Source organism: Hippocampus bargibanti, linkage group LG11, assembly GCF_051943395.1.
Source record: "Hippocampus bargibanti isolate YZ-2025 linkage group LG11, ASM5194339v1, whole genome shotgun sequence".
NCBI lineage: Eukaryota > Metazoa > Chordata > Actinopteri > Syngnathiformes > Syngnathidae > Hippocampus > Hippocampus bargibanti.
In genome coordinates this window covers 14,202,803-14,220,029 of record NC_142744.1, presented here as the reverse complement: position 1 = coordinate 14,220,029, position 17,227 = coordinate 14,202,803, and the positions used below count along the sequence as shown (strand labels likewise).

Sequence of the window (17,227 nt, the reverse complement as noted above, 5' to 3'; positions counted from 1 at the left end):
CACGGAGTCTTTTCGCTCACTCTCTTTCTGACACTACTTCTCTGTTTGAGAGTCTTGAGACTTGATTGTAAGCTACATTTAGACTCAAGATTTCCTCTATGGAATGAAGCAAAGAAGCCCCAGAACGTGCCAAACTTTCTGATATCTAGGTATGATATAAAGTCCTACCTCAGCTTATGCTTTAGCTCACGAACTTTTCGCCTAACAAACAAATTTGAGAATATAATCTTGCCATACCAACTAGTTTTCGGCCGATGAACCAAATCACACAGCGCCACGGTGGCTGGCAGACTAGTTTTTGTCACCGCCTTTATTTGAGTGCAGACGTAGTTTGTTATCGAGTGGAGTACTTTTGTGATTGTGGGAACGAAACAGACCCCACCACAGGCTCATGTTAAGGCGAAGAGGAGACAAAACGAAATTACAGCATCATCGAAAATCACGAACGAGTTGTGCGCTTGTGTGACTTCGTGTCCCAGTACCAGTACGCTAAGTTGACCGTTGCTACGTGAGGCTAATGGTGTTTCTGTCTTGTCTTCGCAACGGTCTCAGGCAATAGAAGAGGTTGAAAAACTTCTGTTGATTTGGATTACCGAAAAGCAGCTGGCAGAGGACAGTGTGAGTGAAGGTATCATCGCAGAGAAAGCACGGCAACTTCACTCGGATATCATCAAGCGGCAACTACATCAACGACCATCACAAAGGTAAATTAAACGACTTTACTAAAGAGTACAGTTTATTTCTTTTATTACAATCCAACAGCACATTTATTATGCATAAAATATGGTATATTTTGTGTAGTTTTAAGGCTTATTTAGTAGAAATTTGTGTTTTATGGGGACCTGGGAACTGATTATTCTCATTTTTAATGGTTTCTTATGGGAAATAAATGTTTGGAAGTCGAACTTTTCGCCTTTCACACACTATCTGGGAACCAATTAAGTTCGTAAACTGAGGTATCACTGTATATTTTTGCCTGAATACACAAATTATCTTAAAATTTAATTAAACTTGCACAGTTTCAAGATATAATTTCTCTGTCCATTAGTGATATATACAGGGCCAGAGCTACCAGCACAACTTTAGTTCACTGACAAAGCTTTTCTAATGAAGAGCGAAAACGTCCAACACCTTCAAAGAAGTACAGATGACGGCTGAAGAAACATTTTCATCATTGCGTCTTTCAAAGATGTAAGGCACACAGTGCTGAAAGTAGCAAAGCCCTCCCAGATTGTTCATTTTCATTTCATTCATTTTCCTCCCAAATGGATAATACAGCGATACCTCAGCTCACAAACATAATTGGATCCCAGAAAGTATGTGTGAGGCGAAACGTTCGTCTTCCAAACAATTATTTCCTATAAGAAACCAGTAAAACGAGAATAATCCGTTCCTAGGTCCCCATAAAAAATACATTTCTACTAAATAAGCCTTAATTAAAACTACACAAAATATACCTTATTTTATGTATTATAGTTGTGCTATTGTATTGTAATAAAAGCGTATATAAACGTAAATAAACCGTACTATATAATAAAGTTGTTTTATTTACCTTTGTGATGGTTGTTGATGTAGTTGCCTCGTGAAGTTGCCGTGCTTTTCTCGGCGATACTACCCTTAGTCTAGCTGCTTTTCGTTAATCCAAATCAACAGAAATTTTTCAACCTCTTCTATTGCCTGAGAACATTGCTTAGACAACACAGAAACACCCTTAGCCCCACACGCACCCTTAATAGCTTCCTTGTTCTTAAGGATGGTAGCAATGGTCGACTTAGCGTACTGGTACTGGGACGCTAAGTCACACAAACGCACACCTCATTTGTGTTTTTCGATGATCTCCTTCTGCTCGACCGTCATTTTCTTTAGTGTCTTCTTCGGCTTAACACTAGCCCGTGGTAGGTAGGGTCTTTTTCGCTCCCATAATAGCAAAAGTACACTTGATAACAGACCACGTCAGCCCTCAAAGAAAGGGGGTGACGAAAACTAGTCCGGCAGCCACCGTGGCGCTGTTCGACCGTGTGGTTTGGTTCTTCCGCCGAAAACTAGTTCGTCAGCCAAGACCATATGCTCGCGAATTTAATGCTCGTGAGGTGAAAAGTTCGTGAGCTAAAGCGTTCGTCAGCGGAGGTATCACTGTAGTCTTGAACTTGATCCAAGACACCCAGCGCCAGATGAAGCAATGTTGCCCAAAATATAACCACGATATGCTTTTGAACACCAGACAGCTCATTTGTCTCCTGAATGCGTTGATAGTCTTGAGCAAGTCTGCTCCGTGATAGCAGACACGGAAAATCCATTCAGTACGGTCAGATCGCCTTGATTTGAACTCAGAAACTCAGAGCATTGATGCCAAAGTGCTAATAGTTTAGGATAAATTTGGGGGCTACTTTGTTTCATGTGGCACTGTGTGACCTGAAAGGTTTCAATTGTAAGTTCTAGATGAATCAAAGCAGCCCCAATCCTGAACCTTGAGTTTCTGGCATTAAATTAAACCTATCTTGCCTTCCTGGGTGGATTTTGGCCATTCTCCCAATGTTTTCCATTTTGGTCTCCTCCATATACTCAAGTCTCCTGTCGCATTCTCCAACACATGCATTTTAGATCTGTATACTGCAATTACTAGTCGACGAGTCTCTCACCAAATGTCTTAGATTTACTGAGGACTCTGAATTGGTATACATGCTTGACGAGGGTCAGCGCCCATGAAATAACTGTCCAATACACAAAACCTCAAAAGAGATTTCGGCAGATGAAATCTCCCCTTAACTTTTATCTTCAAAAGACAAGAGTTCCTTTGCACATTGCCGTACCGAAGGGCATGGGAAGGCGGTACTTGTGAATAACACTGGTACCTTGTGTGTGTGTTACCATGTGTTTGAAACCACACAGATGACCCTCCAGTCTTTTGCAATCTTCAGCTTTAATACCACACAAGGAAGGCCCTCATGAATTGCATCCAGCAGTTTCCAAATGTTCCTCCGTGTATCCGTACACAGTATAGTGACCCAACAACTGTAATTAGTGACGCAGCCAAAGTCAACCACCCGCACACATCTTCACTCGAGAATGTCTTGATCGTCTTCAGATCTTATGGTGTCTTGCACAGTTTGTAGACATCCTGCACCATATCATGCCAAGTAAAAAATATGCATACTCCATGTTTCACAGTAGGTAACATCGTTATAAATGATTTTATCCTGGGACAGTATCTCAACATTTAATTTTGAATTTGAACCTATCGAAATGCTTCCCTTGTTTTCTGTTACTTTTCAAATACTAAACTCATTCACTGCCAGACATGTGCAAAAATGTGTCCACTCCAGTGCCAGGGTTTTTGTCATTGTCACTCGAATTCCAGGACCCAAAGAATATTGAGTTTTAGGACTGCATAACCATTCAACGCAGCGTAAGAAACTTAAGTCTCTCTTGTTGCATCCAAAAAAATAGTCAATTCCTGAATTACATGGTTCTGGATTTGTATGACCTTGAAATGAGGGTGGCTGTCCAAAATACAATGCAATACATCCATATTTGTTCATACCCTATAGCGCTTTAACAACAGCTGAAGCTGGAAAAAAGTGCTAATATGTATGTCAAAAAGTGAAATGCTGCCCACTATTCTTACCCATGAAATACTTCCTGCCTCACATTGACCCTACACATCCTCATTCCCGTCCTTTAGTTCCACCACGCAGCGAGGGAAAAAAATTGCCAGATGCCATGGCGCTATACGTCACATTTTCAATTCCCAAATAAATTCATGAATGGCAGTGAATGAGTTAATCGATGTTTTAGCATTATTCTCCTTGGTAGTGATGTATCGCACGGTTTTTGAAGAACAAATACAGGATACATTAAACAAAAAACACTGAAATACCACAAATAAATATATGTCCCCCTAAAATTGCAGGAGTCAACATTTTTACTTCAAGATGGTGCTGCGAAATTGGCTGCCTTCACAGCAGCTTCTATATTTTGCTTTTGTACTTCTTTTTCCTTTCCTCTTCCTTTCATAACTTTGCTGCTGTGGATGGGAATGTCTCCAATGCAAGACGAATCTCATCTCACCCCATTTCATGTTGTCCGGGCCCATTTGGTTGTCGAGGTAGCATAAAACATTTGAAGCTAAACACCGCTATCTATTGGTATTACAGTAGAAGTGCACATTGTGAAATCCTGCTGGTTTGATATTGAGGAGTTTCACCTGTTATCGGCTTTACTTTGCACGTTGCATGTTGGGTTAATCGAATGGATGAACTCTGAAACTAAATGAAACAAGAAATGAATAGAGTGCACCTTTCATAACATTTCTGGGTAAGAAAGACACTGATTGTACGTGGATGAAGGCTTTGCTCGTGATTGACGAGCATTTTGTTTGACCCAGATTTGTCTGTAGCTCCGCGGAAAATACAAAAGCACCTATGGTTTGTTGGCAAAAGCTAAAGAAGTGTAAGATTTTCAAGTTTGTAATCCGACGAGTTAAAGAGGACGCAAGGAAGGAAGAAAGGTAGAACGACCGAATGTGTCAGTTATCGAACCGAACGGAATTGGTGTTTTGCATTCCAAAAATGGAGGCTCAGACAAAGTTCGATAAAAAATATTGCATAAATAAATATAAATAAATAGTAAAGTGATGTTGATGGTTACGAAAATATATATATAAAAACAATGACATGAAAGCCTTTTCAAAGCAAAGATTAGAGAAAACACCAAGAACACACATTCGAAATATCACAAGTCCAATAACACGTAACATCAAGATTGATTTCAAAAACAATTTACAAACATTGATGACAAAACAAGGTCTAAAATACAAGACTTGAAGCACAACAATAAACTAAGAAAATAATCCAACAAACCAGGCAGTCCTTAAATCCTTAAATTCATGGCAAAACAGATAGACATGACAGAAGGTAGTAGTATACAAACAAAAAAGTGCTTTTTTATACAAAACTACAAAACACAACAGTGTAGTTCTGTATTTCTTCTTTCAGGATACAGATTCAACCTAAAAAGAGAATAATCACAGCGATCACGTTGCCGGTCAATTTTATAATGTTGAAATGTGTAGTTAAAAGATCAGTCTGACAAAACATATATGTACAGTGGGGTTTACGAACACCTTGCCTTACGAAATTTTCGGTTTACCAATGTTAAATTTATGAAAATTAAACCTTGGCATACGCACTATTTTTCGGGATACACATGGAGCAATCTTCGGCGGAAGAACACCAAACCACACGACCGAACAGCGCCCCAGCCGGCCTACCTTTCCACACACCCTTTTTCTGAGTGCACACGTCGATCGTCTTCAAGGATTTTTTTACGGATACTTTTGCTGGACCGAAAAAGACCCCACCACAGGCTCGTGTTCAGCCAAAGAAGACACAAAACAAAACTACAGTCGAGGAGAAGAAGGAGATCATTGAGAAACACGAATGAGGTGTGCGTTTGTCTGACTTCACGGCCCAGTAGCAATATGCTAATTCCACCATTGCTACCATCCTTCGCAACAAAGAAGCTATTAAAGGTCCGTGTGTTGCACGGCAAATTCACTCTGATATTGTCATGCGGCAACCTGGAAGTTTGGCGTTTATTGATTATTTTAAAGCTAGCAACTGATGGTTCGAGAACTTTAAGCGCCGTACAGGGTTTCATTACTCGTCATGGTGAGACAGCCAGTTCTGACAGTAAAGCTGCCGAAGCCTACAAGCGATCATTCCTCAAAATGGTGAAAGAAGAAGGCTACGTTCCTCAGCAAGTATTTAATGCAGATGAGACCAGCCTTTTTTGGAAAAAGGTGCCTAACCGGACTTTCATAACACTGGAAGAGAAGTCTGAACCCCTTTCTTTCAAGCCATCAACGACCATCACAAAGGTAAATAAAACAATTTTATTATACAGTGCAGTGTATTTCTTTCATTACAATACAATGGCACAATTATTATACATAGAATAAGGTGTATTGTGTGTAGTTTTAAGGATCATTTAGTTGAAAATTATATTTTATGGAGACCTGGGAACTGATTATTCTCATTTTAATGGTTTCCTATGGGAAATTATTTTTTTGGGATACACACTTTTCGCCTTACGCACTCTGTCTGGGAACCAATTAAGTGCATAAGCCAAGGTCCCACTGTACTTTGTTTATTTAATCGTTTATTTTATGCATATAAAGAATGGGGTCATGTAATGATGCATGTAGATTAATTTTCACTTATACCTGTATTTAGAATCTATGATTTGATTCGTGGGAACAGTATGATTTTATTTTGTTATATGCCTTGCAACTCATAGTGTGGTGTATTTAGGTATGTACAAGTGCATTGGTGTTGTAATACTGAAAGACATTTTGAAACAAGTTTTAAAAAAATGCACATTGATGTCCTGCAAAGTGCAAAGTAGAAATTTGTTGCCACTAGATGTCACTCAGATGCTCTTAATCCATTCCTGGAGCACTCTCAGAAGAGTACATCCTTCAGGTGAGATTTGTCTTTTGAATATGTGCATCACATTAATTTAGCTTCACAAAACGCATACTCTGAAGTGCACTCCATCGTGTGTGAAATTTAAAAAAAAACTAAATCTGAACTGGAAAAGAAAATGAAGAATGAAGCTGAACATTGGGAGATGTTTAAAAATAGAACTAATAGCACTGTTTACTTGCAAAGTGCAACGATTTGAGCTCATGATACAAATGTGACTTGGAAAAGCCTCCAAGTGCATTCTGTGGCAAATCTAAATAGTTTCTCCAACAACTTCCCAAAAAAGGCGCTTTCAGACATGCTCAATCAGGACTTGTCATTGTTTCTGCAACAATATCGGGAAAAGCCTCGAAGCACTGTTCCAGAACAAATCTAAGTTATACGACTACTATTTGGGGAAAACCCTTAAAGGACAACCGACGTCACTTTTTTGTTTTTTAACTGACATCAGAAAAACGTTTCATAGCATCTAAAATATCCAAAACACGCAGTATGATATTTTTATTCAAATGCTAAACACCAATAAAAATGACTTAAAGTGTCCAAAATCTGCAAAAAACTGAGCTGCAAATTGGGCATTTTCAGAAAGTCCCGCCCCCAGTTCGTGACATCACGCCAAGATGTCTTGCATTCCTGGAGAATCAAAACAATGGCTTCAGATTCTGAGAATATGCTTTCTTGTTACACATCCAGTTGTGAATATGATTCAAATAGTTCTGAACAGGAAAGCATACATGTTTGCAATCGATTAAAGAATTTATTTCGTGCCATTTTGAGGCAACATTGGGGCGAACTGTCTCACCCAAAAAAAGAGGCACGAAATGGCGACCTTTTGTGGCCACCTGCGTTTCCACAGGCTGATAAATTCCTTATATGGAGCTTGGACGCCCTCTTCTGGCGGCTTTTGGGTGCAACACGAGATTGTCAGACCAAACAAGTACAGCAAAATACATTGACGTGATGGAAGGACTGCTACAATGTGTCTTTTTTTTCGGTCAGGGGCGGTCCTTTCGTGACGTCACGTACGGACTCGTCACCAACTCAAAAACAAGACTTCCTGAATATTCAGTGTGAGTCTTAAAACGTAAAATATAGCTATATGCGGTGGGATCTTATTAAAATACGCTCAGTAAAAGTCATTTGAAGCCATATTACAAATTATGGACACAACTTGTCCGAAGACGTCGGTTGTCCTTTAATATGCAATTCAGCCCGAATCCAAATTTTCCTCCATTAATACTTTGTGACGAGCCCAAAACGTGTTTTCAAAAATCCAAGTTATTTTTTTTAGCAAAACTTTGGAAAAACAGAAGATGCAATTCACTCCGTATCCCAAAGTGTTCCCATTAACTTTAGAGGGATGTCTCAAGACTTGCTCTGTTGTTAATCCAAGTGCTTGAAGGGGCTATTTGGAAAGTCATAGTGATGAATTATGAAGTCATCATTTGTCATTTCTTTTTTTCAGACTTGTGCAAAAAGAGTTTGAAATTATATTAATGTAATCACATTGTGGTTATCTATACAACGTGTGTGTCATGATCTGGTTGGCGACCAACGGGTGGCGCTGTCGGCCCCACCTCCACCTGCACAGGTGCTGGTCGTCCCGATCAGTGGCGGACTGCCACATTCGGATTGGCGACCAACGGGTAGCGCTGTCGGCCCCGCCTGCACCTGCACAGGTGCTGGTCGTCCCGATCAGTGGCGAACTGCCACGTTCGGATTGGCGACTTCGGATTGGTGACCATCGGGTAGCGCTGTTAGCCCTGCCTGCTGCCTCGCAGGTGCTGGTCGTTCCCAATCAGTGACACTCAAAAGGACTCCCGGCACGACCATTCGCTGTCGGGTCATTGTTGAATGCTGTTGTATGCTTTGTGTCTGCTTTGTATGCATTGTATGCTGTGCATGTGTTTGTTTAATCTTGGCAGACTTTTACTCTTGGTTTTCTTTTGATACTTTGTATTTTTCTGTTCAAATGATTTTAACGTTTTAGATTTTGTTCCTGTTGACTTTATTTTAATACAATTTGTCAAACACAACCTCCTGCTCCCTCCTACCTGCTTTTTGGGATCCACATCTGCCATCACCACCTTGCAAAACATGACAGTGTGTTTTAATATGATTTCGCCCACCGTCCATCTCTGAGATAAGAGCAGCGCAAACGTAAACGTCCCCGCGATTCGTTGCATTCCACTGTTGCTCTTTCGTCATTCTCGCCACTCTCAACACTCTTGTTGGGTTGTCACATGGTTAGCTTGACTCTCGCTGTAAATCATCCTCGCTCTGCTCTGCAAAATTTATTATGAGTGCACCTGAGCCTCTTATAAATCAAGCACCTGTCGCCAGTTACACTGAGCAATTATTAAATTTAGGTGGGCATGTCAAAATACGTCAAAAGATGCCATGTTCAAAAAGATGGATGAAGTCTGTTATATCTCGTGAACTAAAGTTTCAAACAAATTCAGTCCCCAAACTCTGTTTTCTCTAGAAACAAGACATTTAGTCGGTATCCGAATAATGAATACAGTAAATCCACAAAAAAAGTCTCGAGAACTGCTTGTGACATGCTGACGACACAGTTTGATGACTCGCCACATAACTAATCATTCATCAGAGTCTGTTTCACTTACCAACATGAAATTTGCCATGCCACAAAAAGATACTGGAAGTCTGCCATTTCAGGGTCAGTTTGATCTTTTCCAGGGTTCCTCCAAAGAGAAACTCGTCCTCGGAAGTTTTGTCCAATTGTCTCCAAACTTTAACCATATACTGTATAAACCAGTGATGCATTCCAGACAAGAAAACACTCAAATATGCCCCCTACCGCCTGAAAAAAACCAACCTTGTTGCCATTTGAGAGGCACAGAAGCATTCCGGTTTGACTTGTTTCTGCTTGGTTTTCATCTGGGAAGTGTCAGGCATCCTTCAAGCAGAACAACCACAAATGTGAGAGCTGACAAGGCATAAACCGCCATGGCGAGTTCTGGCATGATGCACTGCGGTGCATCAGCGCGGCTCAAATGTGGCACTGCAAAGAAATGAGCGGGATTGTTCATGGGATACCTATGGCGGCCCTTTGCCATTTGAGTTCTGTGGGAAGATGGAATCAGTGAATTGTGATAGCGAAAGGACAATAAAAGAAAACGCTTCATCCACTCCGTAGGTCTTTTGAGTCTTGATGTTTATCCCTCTTCAAATTGTCAAGGTTTGCAAGGTGGGGATGGTGGTGGATCCCAAAAAGCAGGCAGGAGGGGGCAGGAGGTTGTATTTGACAAATTGTATTAAAATAAAGTCAAGAGGAACAACATCTAAAATCTCAAAATAATCTGAACAGAAAAATACAAAGTATCAAAGAAAACCAAGAGTAAAAGTCTGCCAAGATGAAACAAACCTGACACTGTGCAGAAAACACATACACAGCATACAATGCAATCACCTGACACGGAATGGTCGTGTCCTTTTAAGTGCCACTGATTGGAACGCCCAATACCTGTGCGGCTGCAGGCAGGGCCGACAGCGCTATCCGTTGGTCGCCAACCAGAACGTGGCAGTCTGCCACTGATCGGAACGACCAGCACCTGTGCAGGCGGGGCCAACAGCGCCATCCGTTGGTCGCCAACCGGATCGTGACACAAATAAACCTCAGAATAAGGATAGAAATGCAAAACTGACAGTCGAAAATGTGTACTGTAGTCAGAATATATGCCTCTATGACAGGAATGGCAAACTCATTATTTTGCCACGGGCCAAAATAAAAGTTATGGTGTTCTCTTGGGGGCTGTTATGAATTTGGGGAAGCCATTAGAATGTTTAACCCCCTCCACATATTACATATAGGGCGCACAACTAATTAATGAATAACTAGTTTCCAAATTTGAAGTAAAAAACAATGATGGTGATTGTGGTTTACATATGCCAATTTTAAATTTTGGTTCAGACTGTAGCAATCATCATGGAATTTCACGTTTGATTTGCTTTCGCGGGCCGAATAAAAGGATGTGGCAGGCAAGATTTGGCCCCCGGGCCTTGACTTTGACACCTGTGCCCTAAGATGTAGTTCAACACAAACCATCCAATGACATTTAAACCTGTATAAACTCTGATAATGTGAATGCTCACACACTCTCAACTGGCTTTTATCTAAAAGTGAGGCAAATTTCACAATGGGCTCACTCACGGTAACTCATTCACTGCCAGATGATATGCAAAAATGTGTCCATTGCTATGCCAGGGTTTTTGTCATTTTCACTTAAATTCCAGCACCCGCAGAATATAGATTTTTCGGATTACGTAAACATTTAATGCAGTATAAGAAACCTTAGACTCTCTTCTTTCATCAGAAAAATATTGAATTCCTAAATGATATGGTTCTGGAGTTATAGTATATGAGCTTGAAATGAGGGCGGCTGTCAAAAATACAATGCAATACATCCATTTTGGTTGATATAGCGTTTTAACATCAGCTAAACGTGGAACAAAGCAATAACATGTATAATGGGAAATGCTTCCCCCTCATGGAAGGGAAAAACATTGCCAGAGGTCTGGCCAGCGCTTTATCGGCACCAAGAAAAAACCAAAACCTAAACAAATTCAGTAATGGCGCTCAACGATTTTCATTTCCTGAATAAATTTGCGAATGGCAGTGAATGAGTTAATTCTGAACCTCCGAAATGTGAGAAACGTGCGCGAACAACCCTCTCACAGCCGCTATTAGCATAGTTTTACAAAATCATATGAGGAAAAAAAATGGAGATTGATTTTTTTGGTCAGCCCTCATGATCTGAGTCATCCAGATGGATTCCCGGCACCAGGCTGTAGTATTCAGGCGTCATGTATGCTTTCTCACGGTCGTTTGAGTCTTTCAGAACTTCTGTCACGCTGACAGTGTCCAGTTCTGACTTGCTGGGCCTCCTCCTCTTGGAACCTGAATTGAGGGACTCCACGGAGCCAAAGGGGACTTCCTGGTCTTCATTGGTGCTTCCCACCATCTTAGAAACCGAGATCAGGATTCCTTCTCTGACAGGATCTGACAAATCCTGCGGTGGCCCGCTGTCCACTTTGGACCTGGGGCCTCTGGAGCTGGGCTTCCGTTTCCTAGATATTCTGAATATGGGGGCCTCCTTCCTTTTCCTCCCGCAGCACCAACACAAGAGTAGCGTGGCGAGGATGACCATTGGTAGTGCGACGAAGAGCACGGTGAGGCTGGCCGGCCGGCATGCATCACTCAGTTTGGCCGAGCGCGCCGCCCGCCCTGCCAGGGTCCAGGGTGCTGCGCATGTCAAGTTCCTTGCTAGCTCCTCCTCCTCCAGAACTTCCAAGAAGGAGCAAGAGCACTCCCAGGGATTCCCGTCTAGCTCCAGGCTCCTGAGGATGGGCCTCTGGAGTACCGACGCCGGCAATGACCGCAGTCGGTTCTCTTGCAGGTCTAACTGTATCACGTTATTTGAGTCCTGTAGGAATCCATCGGGGAGTTCCTTCAGCAAGTTCCCGCTTAGGTCCAGCACCTTAAGCTGGGGCTGTCCCGCCAGGAAGTAGGGCGGTAATGCTGCAATTCCATTCTGCGCTAAGTAGACCTTCTCCAACAGTGATGCCCCCACGGTTGAGACCTCCAGGGAGGTGACATTGCACCTGGAGAGATCCACAACGCGAAGGTCAGAGTGGTTGGTCAGGTGAGACCAGGGAATGAGGCCCAATGTGGATCCCGAATAGTTGAGGCAGCAGACCCCGACGGGCACCTCCGAAGGAAACTCCGACAAAATGGTGGCTGGCGGACACAAACAGCTGCTGGCGAGTGCCGCCAACAGCAAAGGGAAGACGACGTCGCTCCACCCACAATGCATCACTCAAAACAGAGATTAGCAAACTTGTTCGGCAACCTCCTCAAAAGGCGGAAGTGATCTCATAATGCGCCAGGCTTCTCAAAGGATTTCCAGTTGCAGGTGTTGGCATGGTAACCTCGTCGCTAAGGCTCAGGAACATCGCATTGCGCTGCAGAGAGGAAGCAGATAGAGAAGTTTATTCAGAACAATAAAAACCAAGAGCAGTTAACTTGAGCCAAATCTGATTTAAAGGACAACCGACGCCTCCGGACAAGTTGTGTCCATAATTTGGTAAATCACATCAAATGACTTCTACTGAGCGTAGTTTACAAATATTCCATCGCATATAGCCATATTTTACATTTTAAGACTTGCGCTGAATATTCAGAAAGTCTTGTTTTCGAGTTGATGACAATCCCCATGTGACGTCACATTTGGAACGCCCCTGACCGAGAAAGCGACACACAATGCATTTTGCGGTACTTTGTTTGGTCTGAAAACTTCGTGTTGATGGCGAAATTAGAAGGAAAACACATAAATGACGTGATGGTGAATCATTGTGTTTTGCACCAAGACTATTATTCGCTGACACAAATTCCCAGCGACAAATCAGCGCATTTGCAACAGAGCTTGGGCGGCCATCTTTTGCATTTTCTGGGACGCTACACATCAGTCCTGACGCCTCAAAATGACACGGAAGGACTTCTTTAATCGATTGCAAACATTTATGCTTTCCTCTTCAGAACTATTTGAATCATATTCATAACTGGATGAGTAACAAGAAAGCATCTTCTCCGAATCTGAAACCATTGTTTTGATTCTAGAGCAAGGCAAGATGTCTTGGCGTGACGTGACGAACCGCGTGCGGGACTTTATGAAAATCCCCAATTCGCAGCTCCAATTTTTTTTGCAGTTTTAGCACACTTTAAGTCATTTTTATTGGTGTTTTGCATTTGACTAAAAATATCAGCCTGCGTGTTGTGGCTATTTTAGATTCTATAAAACGTTTTTCTGATGTCAGGAAACAAAAAAATAGTGTCGGTTGTCCTTTAAATTGGCAACATTTTTGTTGTGAAGGACTTAAATGGCATTTGTCTGCAAAAGTGTATTTAGTAAAAAAAAGTTTAATTTCTCTAACTTCATGTCCCAGTACCAGTATGCTAAGTCGACCATTGCTACGTGTGAATAAGGGTGTTTCTGTGTTGTCTAAGCAACGGTCTCATGCAATAGAAGAGGTCGAAAAACGTCTGTTGATTTGGATTAACGAAAAGCAGCTAGCAGGGGACAGTGTGAGTAAGGGTCTTATCGCCAAGAAAGCATGGCAACTTCACTCAGATATCATCAAGAGGCAACATCAACGACCATCACAAAGGTAAATAAAACAACTTTATTATACTGTTCAGTTTATTTTTTTCATTACAATCCAATAGCACATTTATTATACGTAAAATAAGGTATATTTTGTTTAGTTTTAAGGCTTATTTTGGAGAAAATAATTTTTTATGGGGACCTGGGAATGGATTATTCTCATTTTTAATGTTTTTTTATGGGAATCGATGAGAAGGTTTCTTCAGCCGTCATCTGTACAAATTTGAGGGTTTCGGACGTTTCGCCTCCTATCCAAGAGGCTTCGTCAGCGAACTAAAGTCTGACTGGTCGAAACGGCCCTATTTATATATCCCTAATGTCCAGACATGGCGGCGCCGGACACAGCTATGATAGGTCCCTACTCTCAGGTTGGGGGGAGCAGAGGACCACTCCCTGTGGCTCCACTGATTGTTCCTACATTCCTGACTAACGACTGGCCTATTTGCCGCACTCCCACCGGTATCAGCACCCTTTCAAGGGGGGTGAAAGAAGCGATTCTTATAAAACAACAAAATCCTTCATTAAACCGGTCTGGTGGGGTGAGGTTCAATTTGGATCGTTCATACAATAGCCTGCTTAGGCAAATCAGGTTAGGCAACTTTCGTAATGCTGATGAGGGTCGTTATGCTGATGAGGTGATACCGGTGGGAGTGGGGGAAATAGGCCAGTCGTTAGTCAGGAATGTAGGAACAATCAGTGGGACCACAGGGAGTGGTCCTCTGCTCCCCCCAACCTGAGAGTAGGGACCTATCATAGCTGTGTCCGGCGCCGCCATGTCTGGACATTACGGATATATAAATAGGGCTGATACGACCAGTCAGACTTTAGTTCGCTGATGAAGCCTCTTGGATAGGAGGCGAAACGTCCGAAACCCTCAAATTTGTACAGATGACGGCTGAAGAAACCTTCTCATCGATGGACCACTCCTGTACGACTGAGAGCTTACACAGACGTTTCTTATGGGAAATAAATGTTTGGCAGACGAACATTTCGCCTTACACACACTTTCTGGGAACCAATTAAGTTCGTAAACTTAGGTATCACTGTATTTTGATTCGGGAGAGGGTGGGGTTGGTACGATAGGGCTTGTATGAAAAAAGCAGCACTTTATCCTGGCGCCTCCTTAATTTTTTTCCTAAAATTTTTCTGATTTGTGTCATAATGGTAGGAAATATTTTTAGTTTGAAAAAAAAATATTTTGTATTTTTTTTTCTAATTTTGCTTTTTTTCTGAGTTTTCACAAATTATTGTAACTGTGATAGATGGTAACTATTTAGTAAAGCGCATCAGCCAGATGTCTTGCTCTCATTGTTTAAAAAATACTGGCGGAGAAGTGGGATACCACTTTTTGAGGAAATACGGTATTCCTTTGTACGGAGTTCGGGACTTCCTGTCACCTGCAGAATTTTATTCCATGGATCATTTTGTTCGTGTGTGTGCGTGTGTGCGTGTGTGTGTGTGTGTGTGTGTGTGTGTGTGTGTGTGTGTGTGTGTGTGTGTGTGTGTGTGTGTGTGTGTGTGTGTGTGCGTGCGTGCGTGCGTGCGTGAGTGTGCGTGTGTGTGTGTGTGTGTCTGTGCGTGCGTGTGTGTGCGCGTGCGCGTGTGTGTGCGTTTGCGCGTGCGCGTGTGTGTGTGTGTGTGCGTACGCGTACATGCGTGCGTGTGTGTGTGTGTATCTATACGTAAATGTACAATCTTTAAAACAAAAAAAGCAAGGTGACCTCAATCCAAAACAATGTGACATCCTCTCCCTTTTCCTGTAGAACAATGCGTCAGTTTTCCTTGTCAGAACTCACGAAGACAGTATTTGTATTTTTTATGTATTTATTTATTTTTAATGGCACGATAAGCATTTATGCAAGTCAAGATGAACAATCCAAACGCTTAAAACATGCTATTTTGACATTATTATTTTCCGTTTGCAGTCAGAAACTACTTTGTGTTTATGACATGATTATCTTGGCCTGTCATTGTGAATGATGACAAGATTTGAAACGGATTTGCCCTAAATCGCTTAATTTTGTAGTCATAAGCAAATGTATTGATGATTTTTATAGCACGGTTAAGCACATTGGAAAATAAAGGTAAACTATTTGAGCATGTAAATAAAACACTCAATATTTTTACCCTGAGTGACTTCACTTTGTTTTTATGACTTAATTAAACAAAGGTCAATGAATGAAAACTTCTTGGCACACATTTAAAATATAGTATTTGATCGCCGTAAGATTTAGTTTGTTCTTTGTTGCCAGAAACCATGTTATTTATACTTTTATGACATTGTACTATATTTTAACACTTTCTCTGACGTTTTTTTTTTCCTAGCTGGCCTGTCAGTGGTCCACGTGCTTTAGGTTGCCCACCATCATTCTTAAAGCGCAACCGACGTCACTTTTTTGTTTTTTTTAACTGACATCATAAAATGTTTTGTAATATCTAAAATATCCAAAACATGCAGTATGATATTTTTATTCAAATGCAATACACCAATAAAAATGACTTAGTGTCCAAAATCTGCAAAAAATTGAGCTGCGAATTGGGCATTTTCAGAAAGTCGCGCCTCCAGTTCGTGACGTCACGCCAAGACGTCAATGGCTTCAGATTCGGAGAATATGCTTTCTTGTTACACATCCAGTTATGAATATGATTCAAATACAGTAAAGTCTCGTTATATCGATATTCAAGGGAGTCCGAAAAAATATCGATATAACCGGGACTATCGATATATCCGACCCTGTTTGCATGTAATTTTCTCCGTGCGTGCATAGAAATAGTATCGATATAACCGGGACTATCGATATATCCGATATCGATATAACGAGACTTTACTGTAGTTCTGAAGAGGAAAGCATACATGTTTGCAATCGATTAAAGAATTTATTTGGGCCATTTTGAGGCAACATTGGGGGAAAATCTCTCACCCCCCCAAAAAAGAGGCACAAAATGACGACCTCCATTGGCCACCTCCGCTTCCACAGGCTGATAAATTCCTTATATGGAGCGTGGATGCCCTCTTCTGTCGGCTTTTGGGTGCAACACGGTTCTCAGAGCAAACATTTAAAGCAAAATCCATTGACGTTGATGAAGTACTGCTACAATGTGTCTTTTTTCGGTCAGAGGGCGGTCCTTTCATGACGTCACGTACGGACTTGTCACCAATTCAAAAACAACTTCCTGAATATTCAGAGCGAGTCTTAAAAGGTAAGATATAGCGATATGCGGTGGAATGGTATTAAAATACGCCCAGTAGAAGTCATTTGAAGCCATTTTACAAATTATGGACACAACTTGTCCGGAGACGTCGGTTGTCCTTTAAAGGAACAGTAACGTGTATACTGTATATCGATGTTCTCCAAACGTGTTAGATAAGATATGAAAGTGATACCTGTACTTACCTGAGGCGGCCATTTGTCTCATGAAAAGAGGAAGCTCACAGCCAATTCTTGAAAATCAGATTTCCATATAGCGGTCATTTCCAAAGACATACAGTGTACTTTGAATAGAGAAGCTTCCCTTTAGACTCTCGGAGTGAAACCTGTCCTCTTTTTTTCCTCCTCC

At 41.6% G+C, this 17,227-nt stretch overlaps 1 protein-coding gene across 2 annotated transcripts in view; it reads right to left on the bottom strand.

The window, feature by feature from the left end:
* LOC148891704 (uncharacterized) overlaps window positions 1–17,227 on the bottom strand; it is a 25,971-nt gene extending 8,744 nt beyond the window's left edge. Inside the window, exons 1-2 of one of the 2 annotated variants that reach the window (XR_016116405.1) lie at window positions 17,065–17,227; window positions 9,113–12,470 (exon numbers count right to left, since the gene is read on the bottom strand). Coding sequence is in view for 1 of the 2 variants with exons in the window: in XM_089007855.1 (XP_088863981.1) it covers window positions 11,249–12,322 (1,074 nt within the window). In the remaining variant the exon portion in view is untranslated. Of the gene's footprint in view, window positions 1–4,358; window positions 12,471–17,064 lie in introns of those variants that run through there. The other variant, XM_089007855.1, reaches the window with a different exon arrangement.